The sequence below is a fragment of the Elephantulus edwardii genome, unplaced genomic scaffold, assembly GCF_000299155.1.
Source record: "Elephantulus edwardii isolate Elephantulus edwardi_28Jun2011 unplaced genomic scaffold, EleEdw1.0 scaffold00032, whole genome shotgun sequence".
Classification (NCBI taxonomy): Eukaryota; Metazoa; Chordata; class Mammalia; order Macroscelidea; family Macroscelididae; genus Elephantulus; species Elephantulus edwardii.
The window spans coordinates 21,978,202-21,993,135 of record NW_006399782.1 but is presented as its reverse complement, the minus strand read 5'-3'; the positions used below and the strand labels follow the sequence as shown (position 1 = coordinate 21,993,135).

General features: G+C 37.4%; 1 protein-coding gene across 1 annotated transcript in view; it reads left to right on the top strand.

Annotated features, from left to right (window-relative positions):
• ATP6V1A (ATPase, H+ transporting, lysosomal 70kDa, V1 subunit A) overlaps window positions 1-14,225 on the top strand; it is a 40,598-nt gene extending 26,373 nt beyond the window's left edge. Inside the window, exons 8-14 of the mRNA XM_006884277.1 lie at window positions 2,350-2,472; window positions 2,568-2,682; window positions 3,222-3,285; window positions 5,411-5,614; window positions 8,054-8,148; window positions 10,785-10,956; window positions 13,590-14,225. Of these exons, the coding sequence (XP_006884339.1) occupies window positions 2,350-2,472; window positions 2,568-2,682; window positions 3,222-3,285; window positions 5,411-5,614; window positions 8,054-8,148; window positions 10,785-10,956; window positions 13,590-13,682 (866 nt within the window). The 3' untranslated portion in view covers window positions 13,683-14,225. The remainder of the gene's footprint in view (window positions 1-2,349; window positions 2,473-2,567; window positions 2,683-3,221; window positions 3,286-5,410; window positions 5,615-8,053; window positions 8,149-10,784; window positions 10,957-13,589) is intronic.
• Window positions 14,226-14,934: the final 709 nt, after the last annotated feature.

Here is a 14,934-nt window from a genome sequence, read left to right as displayed (position 1 = left end):
AATACATATAGGAGAGTAATACATATACAGGAGAGACTGTTACAGGAAACTCTTATATATAGCCAGCATCTAGATTTGACAATTAACATTTTACTGTACCTATTTTATTATTTTTTTTTATGGTGAGAAAATTTTATATTTAGAATTAGCCTGCTGGACTCAGTTTAGATGATCCCAATTTTGTTGGCAACATCCAAAGCATCATAATCAGGAGCAAGTAGAACATAGGCCTTCTTCTCTCCATCAGGCCTAATCAAGGTGTTGACCTTAGCCACACATCAGTGTCATAGAGCTTCTTTACAGCTTGTTTTATTTGGTCTTGTTGGCCTTGACATCCACAGTGAACACAAGTGTGTTGTTATCTTCTAACTTCATGGCTGACTCAGTGGTCAGGGGAAATTTGATGATGGCATAGTGGTCAAGCTTGTTTCTCCTGGAGGTGCTCTTCCAGGGGTATTTGTGCTGCCTTTGGAGTCTCAGCGTCTTAGGCCGCTGGAAGGTGGGTGACGTGTGGATGTTCTTTTTTTTTTTTGGCTGTGGACGCCCTTCAGGATGCCTTCTTGGCCTTTAATGCCTTTGCTTTGGCTTCAGTTTTGGGAGGGGCAGGGGCTTCCTTCTTCGCTTTCGGCGCCATCTTCTGTACCTATTTAATTAAATGTCTGTTCAATGTGTATTTAATAATGAGCTCACATCTTTCCTTACTTATTGATCATTTTAAAACTGCCTTTATTTTCCTTTAAAACAGTGGGATTTTTTTCATTCTACTAAGTAAAAGCTTGCTGGTCGTTAAAGAATTTAGTTTTTTATCTACTGTGAGTTGCAAATAAATTTTTTAGTTTTTTTGTCAACTACTGCTTTGTTTATTTGTTTGTTTGTTTTGACAGCACTGCTAATGTTAGGTTTATAGACAGAGTCCCTAGATGTTAGTTCATGCATGTCTGGCATTTCTCTCTTCTGACAAGTCTTTTTGACATTTATACACAAGTGTTAATGACATGTCATTACTAAGACACAGCAATATATATGTAAGAGCAACTGATTTATCACATTTTAAATATGTGATAATTACCTTATTTTTCAAACCTTAATAATGATAAGTAATATTTACTAAGACATTGTGCATGGAAGTCCTGGAGTTGAGTATTTTTTATTTTGAGTGATGCACAATGCTGAAATTTCCAGCAACTGTTTTATTTTACTTAGCTAGCTTCTGTTTCTTTCAGCAGAAAAAAGGAATAAAGTCATTAGATTGAAAACTTCTTAGAGTATATAATATACTTACCATTTCATCTGATCTCTGTAAGTAAGGGAAGGAGTTACTCCATTTCAAACAATTAGAATTCCATACTGGGAAATTAGGTTACTTAGTGAAGGTATCAGACTTGATTAATGACAGAACTAGAACCTAGTACTTCTTTCTGTATTAAATAATTAGCTTCTTTCAGATGATTTGCTATACGTGCGTTTGCAAGACCAGACTTGATTTGCACACAGAATAGATAATTGAAATATAACTCATGCTAAAAATATTTGTGACTTTTGACAAAATAACCTTAAATAGTAAGGTTTTGTTGTTTTTAATTTGTTTCTTTGTTTTGGTAGAGACAAAATAAGATACACATAAAAAAAGCTACATTTGGAAATTAATTTCAGATTACTTAGTTAAACGAAAAATTGAAGGGAATGTTTTCCCCTTGCTGTTTATAAATTGTGTATCATATTAGAGCTGTCTGGTCGAAGGCAAGAGAGCTCTAGTGGCCTTCACTGCCAGGCCAGAGGTACACAGGTCGAATCCACCAGCTGCTTTGAGGGCAGTCCCCTCCCAGAAGCAATTTACTGCCTCTGAAAAACCACTGGAGGGTAATCTCTGTGTTGGTTCCAAGTCAACCACACATAACAACAGCAACAACAGTGAAAAGAATGAACAGATACGCCAAAATATACCCTTTCTGTTTAAGAGTCTCCTTTACACTGTCAGCTCTGGGATGGGGCGCTGTCATTTTTAACACCTGGTTTCCAGGACTCCTTTAAATTCTTTCCATTTCAGTCAAGCAGAAGGAAAAAGAGCCAAGAGGGTTAGAGATGAAGACATTACTTTGACTCCCTGAAATTATAGATTGACTCACTTTCCATTAGTTAAGAGAAGAGTTATAGCCACATCTAAATGCAGAGAAGGCTAGACTGTGCGGTTCATTTTGTGTCCAGAAGAAGAATAGAAAGTGATGAACAGCAATTAGTCTATTTCTTGTACTTACTGCTTTAACATTTTCTTGAACTTAAGGGTGAAAAAAAAATCAAGGTCAGCTAATACATTCCCAGGCTATAACTTGAAATCTTCTTCCCATCTAGGAATTACGCTGTCAGAATATTTCCGTGACATGGGCTATCATGTCAGTATGATGGCTGACTCCACTTCTCGATGGGCTGAAGCCCTTAGAGAAATCTCTGGTCGCTTAGCTGAAATGCCTGCAGGTAAATCATTGTAGTTCTTACTATATAAGTAAGACTAGTATGACTTTATTGGTTGGCTTTGAACTTCACTTTTAAAATATCTTTTCGTTTTTCAGATAGTGGATATCCTGCATATCTTGGTGCTCGTCTGGCCTCGTTCTACGAGCGAGCAGGCAGAGTGAAATGTCTAGGAAATCCAGAAAGAGAAGGGAGCGTCAGCATTGTAGGAGCGTAAGCATCCGAAATCTGCTTTTCAAAAGAAAAAAGTCACTGCTATTAAAGATCCTACGTACACACACTTAGATTCTTCTGAATCCAGGGTCACCCGGGGAACTCTCTGAAGAAGCTCATATTTAATTCATGTCTGTGTATTCTGGTTCCATATATTTGACTTGATTGATTGTATTCAAGTCATAATAATTCTCCAAGAATAAATTTTTAAAATATAGACATATTTTGTTGAGATTGCCTCAGTGAAAAGTGAAGATTCATAATCAATAAATAAAAACTGTACTTAGTTCTGTATTCATTATTTTCCATAAGCATTTTTTTAAAATAAAAGTTATTATTTTAATTGTGATATTAACAAAAATTTACAGAAAAGTTAGATTTTCATTCATTCATTGTTGCACATTTTACCCCTGCATCCTCTCTTCCTCCTCCCAAAGTTGACTTTTTTTTCTACTAGTTTATTTACAAAATTCGAATGCATTGTTTTGAGAACAGATTCCATAAGCATTTTTAATGACTGCTTTTTTTTCTTAATTCAGCGTTTCTCCACCTGGTGGTGATTTTTCTGATCCAGTTACATCTGCTACTCTCGGTATTGTGCAGGTATGTCTCTGCAGCCAAGTCACCTTCTGAATCTTAGCCCTCTCCTCTCAGCTATAGTAATATTACCCAAATTGTCATGAGTACTTAACTTGATCCTTAAAATGTGATGGTAGGTAATGATAAAGTTTCTTTTTGTAACATTAAGAGCCTTTAAGACTATCTTTATTTGTTGTTTTTTACTGAGAGTTAACAATAAACTTATTTTCTAGAAATGGTTATTGTTGTTGTTGATTGACCAACTCGTAGCCACACTGTGAACAAAAGGCCTGCAGCCTTTCCATAACTATTGTTGTTTCTCCAAGTTCATAGTTTCCAGAGGCATGTTGTTTAGGAAGTGGATGCCACTCCTGCTTCCAAATCTGAATCAACCTGAGAGCTTCACCAAATACTGCCCACGATGAGTAGCCGTTATGGTGTTTGATACTAGAGCACAGTTGTTCAGCATTACAGCAACTCTTAAGATACTTCATTACAGCAAATAGACAGATCACTGTTAAACCACTTAAAGAATGTTCATCCAAAATCAACTAACATCAATTATAAATAATAAAGGAACAAAATAGATCCAGAAGTAGCAAAATTATATTGTTATATACTGTTGGTTGTAACTTCAGTACTGGAAGGCTGACTTGCCAGAGGCTGTAATTTGCATGGGAGGACACTACTGAGGAGCAGCTGATAGATTCGATTGGCAGCAGAACTCATGACCCACTAGGCCATCAGAGCTTCTTAAAGTTATACCATTATTTTTGCAGTTGTGTGTTGGAACCGGCATATAGCTGACCCTCCAGCAGTCTTTCCATAATTGGAGGAAACAGCCTATCCACTGGCGGAGCATCTGGTGGATTTGAACCACATGCCTTTGGGATTGCAGCTTGATTCTTACCAGTTAGCTACCTTACTTCTGTTAGAATAATACACCTTTTAGATTAGTAACGCTGATGGCATAGTGGTTAAAATGGCTGCTAACCAAAAGGTCATTGGTTTGAACCCACCAGTCACTCTGCAGTAGAAAGATGTCTGCTTCATAAAGATAAAAGCCTTGGAAACTCTATGGGATAGTTCTCCTCTGTTCTTTCAAGTGACTATGAGTCAGAATTGATTCAACAGTAGTGGGTTTTATTGGTTTGGGGTTTTTTTTCAATTGTAGGTTAGAGTAATACCCTTTTTTAAAGATTGTAAGAAGAGAGGAGAAAAAAAAAGAATGGCAAAAATGTGGTAGTTTCTCTTTGTAGCACAGCCTAAGGCTGATAATCATATCAGACAGTAGATGATTTGTACTTAGTAAAGTGAAAAGACCAGAGACCAGGGCGCCTTCTATCCATGGCTCCATCATCACCAAGTCTAGTAATCCCTTGCATCTGGCTGGCACACAGGGAATCTGGAGAAAACACCTATTTCTTGAACCTCATTCCATTGGCCACACCATTGTGGTCAAGGCTAGAAAATGTAGTTTCTGTCTAGCCAGCTGATTCTAGGCAAGAAGGTATGAATTTTAGTGGACTGCTAACTAGCTTAGCAATGAAAAGACATTTAAATACAAGATTTGTGTAAAATAAATTGTTTTTATTCTTATTTCTTTTGTATCTTAAGTATAAGATAAATGGGGGAGTAAAACACATTGAGGTCTTTCACATCTGAGTTTTAAATTACCGAGGAAGGAGAGAGAAAAGCTATGAATGAAGAAAATACATATGAATATTTTGCCTCAGAAAAAATGACTTGTAAGATATATTGCATTGTCTTTTAATCATAGGAGACAATTTTATCAGAATATTTAGAGATTTTTAACCTGAGTGAAGAATCTTCAGCTCAGTAGACAAGTATATATGTTTCTATTGCCTGATATTAATCGGCAAAAACGTTTAGTTTCCTCTGTGCTTTCCCTTCTCACTATGGGAATTGAAATAAATTTTTACTTTGATTTATAAACATTAACTTTACATTTTCTGCAAGTTTTATGCTTTTCAAATTGTCCTGCATGTATTGTAAAGGATGTGTCATAGAATTTAAGTAGTAAATTAACTGAATTTCCTATTTTTAATATATTTAGGACAGACAAATAATACCTCAGTAAGTTTTTATTTCTTTTTTAATAAAAGTTTTTTGTTTCCTTTTTAATCAGGTATTTTGGGGCTTAGATAAGAAGTTGGCTCAGCGCAAGCACTTCCCCTCTGTCAATTGGCTGATCAGCTACAGCAAGTACATGCGTGCTTTGGATGAGTACTACGACAAACACTTTACAGAGTTTGTTCCTCTGAGGACCAAGGCTAAGGAGATTCTACAGGAAGAAGAAGACTTGGCAGAAATTGTGCAGCTTGTGGGAAAGGTGAGTTGCCAAATCCTATGTTGAATACTTTAGTGTGTTACACTAAAGTGTTATAAGAAAAGACAGGGCCAGCCCTGAACATACAGATTTTCGTCTGTAAAAGTGAGTATTCATTAGGTATGTTTTAAATAAATTGAGACTTAGATTATTTTTTAAATCAACTATTTGTGGGGCCTGTTTCTACTGTAAGACACTCTGGTGGCATAGTACATAGCATGTGGCATCTTCTGTGGAAGAAAGATGGCAGACTCCTCATACTAAGATTTAAAGCCTTGGAAACCTTTTGCACATTTGGTATGAATTGGAATGGACTCAATGGCAGTGAGTTTAGCTTTTATTTATATTGTAGAAGATGATTATTGTTTTGGTTGTCTCTTTCTGAGTAACAAACCACACAAACACGTGGTGGCTTGAAACAGTGCTCCAGATGTGGAGTTAAAAGCCTTGTGGGTTGGTTCTTGCTTGTGGGAGGCCTCACGTGCTTGCAGTCATATGTGGGCTGAGGCATAAGTCATCTGAGAATGTCTTCACTCATGACTGCGGCTTGGTCTGGGATGGCTGGAAAAGTTAGAGGAAGGCTAGCATGAGTGTCTCCATTTTGTGTCATCGTGTGTCAATTCAGGGTTTCCAGAGTGAGTCATAAAAAAGGAACTGGAAACTACCCACCTGTTAAGCCTGGCCTCAAAAACCAGCATAGCATTTTTACTTACTTTTTTGATCAAAATGGCCATAGAACCTGCCCATATTGATGGGGAGAGCCCTGAATGTGAGAATTGTTGTTTTAAATAAGTGAATTATTGGGATACTTCTCTTCGTCTTTTATGTTTACCACTCTTAGAATATTTGAGCACTGGTGGCACCATGATTAAGCATTCACCTGCTAACTGAAAGGCTGCATTCCAAACCCAGCAGCCCACTCCACAAGAGGAGACCGAGGCAGTCAGCTTTGGCAGAGTCTTATCTCCTTGGAAACTGTGGAGCATACTTTGTCTTAGGACCCAAACAAATGCCAGTTTGATTCTGACTCACGGCTGCCAACACAGGGTTTGCGAGGCTGCAGATCTTTATGGGGGAGACTGCCTCATCTTTCTCGTGTGCATTCAGATTTCCACTGTGCGCTCAAATCAACCTGATGGTGCACAGCGGCACAGCACCATTTAAGCAACTCTAGTGCAAAACCAGACAGTCTGTTCTCATAATGGTTGTCTAGCCTGGGAGACACCATGGGGAAATTCTGCTCTGGCCTATAGGGTCACTATTGATTGACATTTGAGGCAACAGCATACAATAGCACGGGACCTTTTATGTGCCATGTTGGCTCAGTGGTAGGATTTTACCTCTCGTGTGGACCCAGCAGAGATTTGACCCAATGCACTTAAGTGGAGCCAGTGCTATTTAATCAGTGGGGTGTGCATGTGACACTGCGAGTTTCAGCAGATCTTCCATGTGTGTTATGACTGACCAGGGAGAAATGCCTGGCAAGGTATTTCCAAAGATCTGCCAGTGTCACTACTGTGGATTCCTGCAGTCCAGTCCTGAGGTACATGGGTCTACATGAGGCAAAGGCTGACAGCGGCAGCTTATGAAAAAAAACTGATTATTTTTTTTACTTATTCATGAACTAAGTAAACTTCTGAGAAACAAATCATTACTGAGAGTTCAAGGAGTTATGATAGCAAGGCAGGATGTGAATAAAACAGTGTTTCCAAAAGAGGATCAATCAGAAATTTATATTGAGTTTGTTAGGTGCCATTGACCCAGATACAATCCATAAGTGAATAGTGACCCGGGTACAACAGATTGAAGCATGTTCAGTCCTCACAGTTGTTTCTGAGTTTGAGCCCATTGTTGTGGCCAAGGTGTCAGCCCATCTCAGAGCATCTGCCTTTCCCCCGACTTTCTGTGGTTGTAAGTAATGTGTTGGGCTGCTCAAAACACCAGTAGTTCAAACACATCAGCGGCTTTGCAGGAGAAAGATGGACAGCCTCCCTCTGTTGAGGTTTAAAGCCCCGAGTCCCAGTAAAAGGTTGCCTTAAGTTGGAATTGATCCTATAGCAGTGGGTTTGGTTTGATTTTGGTTCCTTTACTAAACATGATAGTCCTTTCCAGGGGTTAAATCCTCTTGATAACATGTACCAAGTACAGGTGTCACTATTCTTTCTTCTGAGGAACATTCTGAATTTTTTAATGATAAATTATTGCATATTGATTATAGTCTCAGCATGTGGGGAGTGGTACTCCTAACCAGAAGGTGGTGTCTCTGGCAGTTTAAATCTATGGAAGAAAGATGAGCAGTATCTTCCCATGCAGACTCCAAAACCCAGTGCAGGTTCAGCTATGAGTCAGTGTCAACTCCACAACAGTGAGTTTGAGCGATTACTATAATCACTGCTACATTTTAGAAGCCAATTTCTGAAAATCTGTCTCTTTCTGGTCTAGGCTTCTTTAGCAGAAACAGATAAAATCACTCTGGAGGTGGCAAAACTTATCAAAGATGACTTCCTACAACAAAATGGATACACTCCTTATGACAGGTAACCCATATTGATTTTTCACTTGTTTGAGAATTTTATATAGTTTGTTGGCAAAAGTAGTTAGAATTTTTTTTGCTCATGTAGATACATGCGATGTACTACTTTAGTTTAAATTTAATGGTGGATAATTTATAAGACTCTTACAGTGTCTCCCTCGTCTTCATTTTGAGAGGACCCTGTGATTCAGTGCTTAAGCAATCTGCTATTAACCAGAAGGTCTGTATTACAACCCAGTAGGGACTTCTGATGGCCTGGTGTAAGGAGCTGCACTGCATCCCAAAGGTACACGGTTTGAAACGGCCAGTTGCTCTGTGGGAGAAAGATTGGTAGTCAGCTCCTCTGTGATTTGCCGCCTCTGAAAACTCCTTGAAGGGTCGGTCAGCTATGAATCAGTTCCGCTTTGATGGTACTTAGTGGGAGAAAGATGAGGCAGTCTGCTCCCATAAAGATTGACAGTTTAGGAAGCACTTTGGGGCAGTTCTAATCTGTTCTGTAAAGTTACTGTGAGTTAGAATCAACACATCAGCATCAGTGTTTATGTGTCTTGATTTGTCTAGTTTTGATGTAGTATTTTCATTGATTTTACAGCCATGTATCATCAGATTAAATTGTAATTTAGATTGTATCTTTAGGTTAAGATTATTACTTCCTTCCAAAACTTTGTCTCTCTTTCTATTCCCTCTGTATTTTTTTTCCTAAATATTTTTTCTACTTTCCTGCCTCATGACTTGAGCACATTTTCCTTTTTTTTTTTTACCAAATCACCTATTAGATGCTTCAGTCATCCCTGCTACTCCTACCAAGGGCTTGCTTTTCATTATTGTCATAGCTATTACTTCTCATTTGTTTCTTATTTTGAGAATTTATGCCCTTTCATCATGGGCTGACTTCACTCCTTCAAATCATATTTGACTTTATTTAAGACAGAAGAGGAAGCTGAAAAATAGGATTGATAAAATGTAGAGCAACCAGGAAATATTACAATATATTACTGGTAAGGCTCAAAAATCTGCATCAGAGGGGAGCTCTGGTGGCCTAGTGGCAAGAAGCTGCACAGCAATCCCAGAGGAACACGGTTCAAATCCACCAGATGCTCTGCGGGAGAAGGAGGCGCAATATCCTCCTGTACCAGTCAGATCTGATTTGACGGTACACGCACACAAAATAAAAAAACAAAACAAAAAACAAACAAACAAAACAAAAAAAAATCTGCATCAGAAGCCTAAATTCTAGGAACCACCCATGCAAAGATGTCCCAACAAGGAAAAAATTGTTTTGGAAAGGTATTAATATTTAAAACTGTGTTCAGATAGATGTGTTTACATGTGTCAAATATGTTGAATATGAATTCATGTGACTGGAGTTGGATATATGCTTGTGTATCTTTGTTATTAAACACTGTGGGTAATTGGAGAAAAGAGATGCTATTAATTAGAGGGTTTTTTTTTTAAAGACATTTATTCAGTGTCATGATCAGACTATTACATTTAGCAATCAACAGCATGGGTGCAAAAAAAAAAGAAAAAAAACCCCATCTACATTTAAACCCTTGTTTTCGGAATGCTTTACACTTTCCACAGAACAGAAACTAAAATAACCTGTTATACAGTTAGTCACAAATACAGTCCTCGAGTTTTTTGCCCATACACATGAGTATTGTCTAAAACATGTCTTCTTTGTAGCAGCTAGGCCCTGCCACCACTGTGCTTGGCTGAGTTCACAAATCTGTTGTAACCTGTAGCTTTCCTGTCACTTCTCTGGCTCTCCTCCCCTGCTAAGCTTTGTTTCCTGGCAGTTACTAAAACCGTCTGCCACTGCCATAGCTGCTGCTGCTATTAGAGGGGTTTTTAAGTAACTATCATAATCCACTAGCACAAAAGAGTCTTTATAACAAAGTTATTTTATTATTTGGAGTTTTCATCGCTCCTGCTTCTTTGTACCAAAACAAAGACCTTCAGAGAGTTCTCAGATTGTAGTAATATTATTTTAGTGTTCATTAGATTATAGCAATATCACTTTGTGTTTGATGTTTTCAACAAAGAAAATTAACATTAACTTTTAAAATCAGTTTACAAGTATATCTTTTCGTACATACATTCCATATACTGAGACTTTTCTGTCTAAAAAAAAATAATCAATTTAAGGTGTTTTTATTGTTCTTATATACCAACAAGTTGGAATTGACTCACAGCTGACTCTCCAGATGGTTTTTAGAGGCTGTAAATTGCTTAGAAGAAATTACCCTTCTTCCTGTCTCAGAGCAACTGGTACATTCAAACTGCCTGCCTTTGGTTTGGCAGCACAACTTCTCACCCACTAAACCACCAGAGCTCCCTCCAGTTAAAGAAGTTATTAATACTTTACACTGGTTTTTCTTTAATCCCACCTGTACTATCCAAAAAATATATTAGTCTGCTTGTTGAATAAATAAATTTTTTGTTCATAAACTTTTATGCAAAGTGTAAATCTGCTTCAGATTTCGTTTTTGCCTGTTATTTTTTTTTATTAATTTCAGTGAACATTTACAGAGATTTTGGATTTCCATTCATTCATTGTTGCACTTTTCATTGTTGCACTTTTCTCCCCGTTCCCCTCCCCACATTTTTGCCTATTATTTTTACCATTGCTTTCCCTAGGTTTTGCCCATTCTACAAGACGGTAGGAATGCTGTCCAACATGATCGCGTTTTATGATATGGCCCGGAGAGCTGTTGAAACCACTGCCCAGAGTGATAATAAAATCACGTGGTCCATTATCCGTGAGCACATGGGAGAGATCCTCTATAAACTTTCTTCCATGAAATTCAAGGTATGTTTTGTTTCTGGGAAAACATTTCTTAGTCGGAAAGTCTCTGTTTATTTTTTGGTAACTGTGTGAGTCTCAAGCATGATGTTTGAAACTTGTATTTATCATTGGCAGTACTCCTCAGGTTCTGTAAAACCGAAGCAGGCCTTAAAATCATGGCGTGCAGGGATTTTAATGACAAAAATTATAGTATGTCATGTCTAAAATAAATGCTGATGTGTTTTTTCCCATTTGTCATAGTTACCAAGAAATTAGAATGAAGTTCCTTGCTGAGCAGTAATTACCTTACCTCAAGTACCTACCTGTTAGCCGCTGTCTTCCATGCTGGTCTGGAATGATGACAGTGCTGTTTTCTTTTAATTATCCTATTACACACCATATTTAACTTTTAAGTGGCCTCAGTGAAAACTCAAATGTAGAAGATTATTTTAAAAATATTTGATCAAGGGGAGCTCTGGTGGCCTAATGGTAAGGAGCTGCAACTACAATCCCAGAGGTGCGTGGTTCAAATCCACCAGATGCTCTGCCGGGGAAGGAGGGACAGTCTCCTCCTGTACCAGTCAGATCTGATTTGACGGTACACTCACACACAAAAAAATAATAAAATAAAAATAAATTAAATAAAATTTTGCTCTTCTTACTGGGCTGAGATGATATTTCCTAGTTGTTTTGAGTATGACATTTAAAAAATGAGATAGTATTTGTTTATATTATAGATTGACAGTAAACCTGTACCAGTAGAAACGATATTAAAATTTTTTAAAATATTCATATCCTTTGGGCCTAGTTTTTTTATTTCAAAACTGGTTATTTCACCACAAGAGTTATAACCTTAGGGGCAGGGGAAGACTTATAACCTAGGGAAATGGTTGGAAAATTTGAGGTGTGGCTATCTAGAAAAGATTGTTTATGAAATGTGCATATAACTATGATCAGGATCAACAATATGACATATTCCCATATGTAGAATATTATGAAGACTTCAACATTTTTTTTCTTTTAAAGAGTACCTAAGTGGGTGCGTATGTGTGTGTGTGTGTAATAGTATCTAAGGATATAGGGAAATGAAATGAGGGAAAAAGAAGAGGCTTAAAAACAATTACAGGGGTTTCTGGTGGCTTTGTTATTGTGTTATTGTTAGGTGCTGTCGAGTTGAGTACAGCCCATAGTGACCCTGTGAACAACAAATCTGAACCCTGTCCTGTCCTGTGCCATCTTCACACTTCCAGACACACTAGAGCCCATTGCGGCATGTCAGTCCACCTGGTCAAGGGTTTCCCTCTCCTTCGATGACCCTCCACCTATCCCAGCATCATGTCCCTCTCCAAGGAGTAGCCCCTCCTAGCAACATGCCTGAAGTAGGTGGGGCAAAGTCACACCATCCTTGCCTCCAAAAAGCACTTCACCTGCACTAACAATGCAAAGGTACTGGTTCCACTGTGCCAACAGCTCTGTGGGAGAAAGATAAGCAGTCTCCTCCAATGTGATTTACTGTCTGAAAACCTCCTTTAAGATAGCTTTGGCTTGGTTCTGACTCGATGCACAACAACAATAATATTAAGGATATGGGAAATAGAGATGACTGAAAAAGAAGATTATTCAAAAAACGAATTACACATGAAATTCTATTATGATTTTGTTTCATGTATGTGTTTACTGTTTTATGTATTTTATATATATTCATAGGAAAAGGATAAAATATAGCAATATTACTATAATAATGATGATTTCTTATAATCTAACTATAGGTAGTATTTTCTATTGACACATTTTTTTTATAAAGTTAACACATCATATTTTTTTAATGCATTAAATATTCTACTGTACAATGATTTTGTAGCCAAAGAGCATTATTTTCCTATTCTTCAATGTTTAGGAAATTATCAGTTGTTGGTTTGGACCATTTAGTGTATGTAGTTGGTTTTGTGTATTTTCCTAGTATATATTCCCAGATAGGGAATGATTGGATAAAAGAACTTGACCAGTTTAAGGTCTCTTTTATATGTATTATTTAATTGCTTTCATAAGGATTAAGTAACTTGTACATTTTAAAGATTATTTTGTACGATTTACTTCTCTGTTCACAGTAATGGCACTGGATGTTGAATCCACTGCCATTTGGGCAATGCGAACTCCTTATGGAACTGCTCCATTGATATTCCAGGGCTGTAAATCCTTATGGGAGTAGACTGCCTTACCTTTCTCCCCAGGGGGAACTGGTGGTTTCACACTACCAACCTTTCAGTCAACAGCTGAATGTTGTAGCCATAGCACCACTAGAGCAGCTAGAGATGGAATAATTCCAAGTATTGTACACAAGCAGTGGTATGCTTTCCATTTGAGATGCTGTGTGTTCCCCATTATGTGCATGTTGAAGATAATTCCATTGGCCTTTCAGTACAGTTAGCAGGCAAAATAAAAGATAATAATTTTGTTTTCTTTCTCTGCTTGGAGCATTACTTAATTTATATTTTTCTAGCCTTAAAGGAAAAAACAGTTTTTACTCCTGTCTGTGGCTTACCTGTACCTCACTGAACCTGGCACTCAGACTATATTACATTTGTTAACTCCTACATGTTCTGAAAATTGCATTCCTGAGGTAAATGGACTCTCTAATGTCTTCTTTTTTTTTTTAGGATCCAGTGAAAGATGGTGAGGCAAAGATCAAGGCAGACTATGCACAGCTTCTTGAAGATATGCAGAATGCATTCCGTAGCCTGGAAGACTAGAACTGTGATTTTTTTTTCCCTCTCTTTCCTCAAAAAATGTGTGTATTTTCCTAAATTCTCATCTCAAACCCTTTGCTTCTTTATTGTGCCGCTTTGAGACTAGTGCCTATGTGTAGTATCATTTGTTTCCCTGTTTATTTGGTAGGTCTTACAGAAAACAAACATTCCTTTGTTTCAGTGTTTGAAAGGCCTCTCTGATTTTCTTTATCTGAAGTGGTGAATGTAGTAAATATATATCTAATGGCTACACTACTGTAAACTTGTCATGTAAGGTGATGCACATAACCTTTTCCTAGGTTTGCCCTCTCCTCATTGCCATTGAGTTGTAAAAAAGACTCCTGCATGCACTCTGTTTGCAGTGGATTTAAAGGGAAAGACCAGGTACTCTATGAAATGACCCATTGTCTAGATGGTGAGGTGATTTGCAGCTTAGCATTTGCTAAGTAACTACTTTGCAGGATATTTTCCGTTTTAAAACACGGGTGATTAATGTTCCAATTATGCATTGCTTTCCCAGTATAAATCAGGAATATTTGTGGGGAAGTGTTAGAAACTTAATAGTTTTTAAAAACCGGCAACTGTGGAATTTGGGATAATATATAAGAATCAGCACCTTCCCAAAAAGTGAAAAAAAGGAGTCAAGCAGTCAAACTTGATGGAACATCTTCCTGTCTGAGCATAATTTCTTTTCTTAGGGAAAATTCCATTTCACAGACTGTGTGATGCTATAGTACATTCTTTTTTAAATTGCATTAAAAACAATCACTGAAAACTTGATCCACAGCAACACTCTCATCTTCAAATATCTAAGAAGCCTGAGCTTTTGAGAATTATGTGACAGTGTGATTATCATTAAAATGTCACAAATGAAATTTTTAGTAGTGGTTAAACGTTGCTTGCACCTTTTATGGCCTTTTGGGCTGTGATTCTTGGGGGCCTCTGTGGCATTATGGTTTCACTTAATAATGAGATGTGTCACTTGTTTGCTTGTTGAATTTTTAACCAGCCAGTTTACTAATTGTCAAAATTCTTTCTTTTTTGTAGTTTTTGCTTCACTGACTCCAAAGATATCACAAAATATCTATAGCCACAGCAGCGGAACAATATCCATTCTGTTTAATTTTGAGAAAATCAATTTTTTGTATCCCTAAGTATATCTGTTTCATGTGAAAAAGAATTTTTTTTTTCTTATTAAAACTAGTGAGTGATATTTGTGTCTGTACAGTAAGGCACACCACATAAGCTCTGAGAG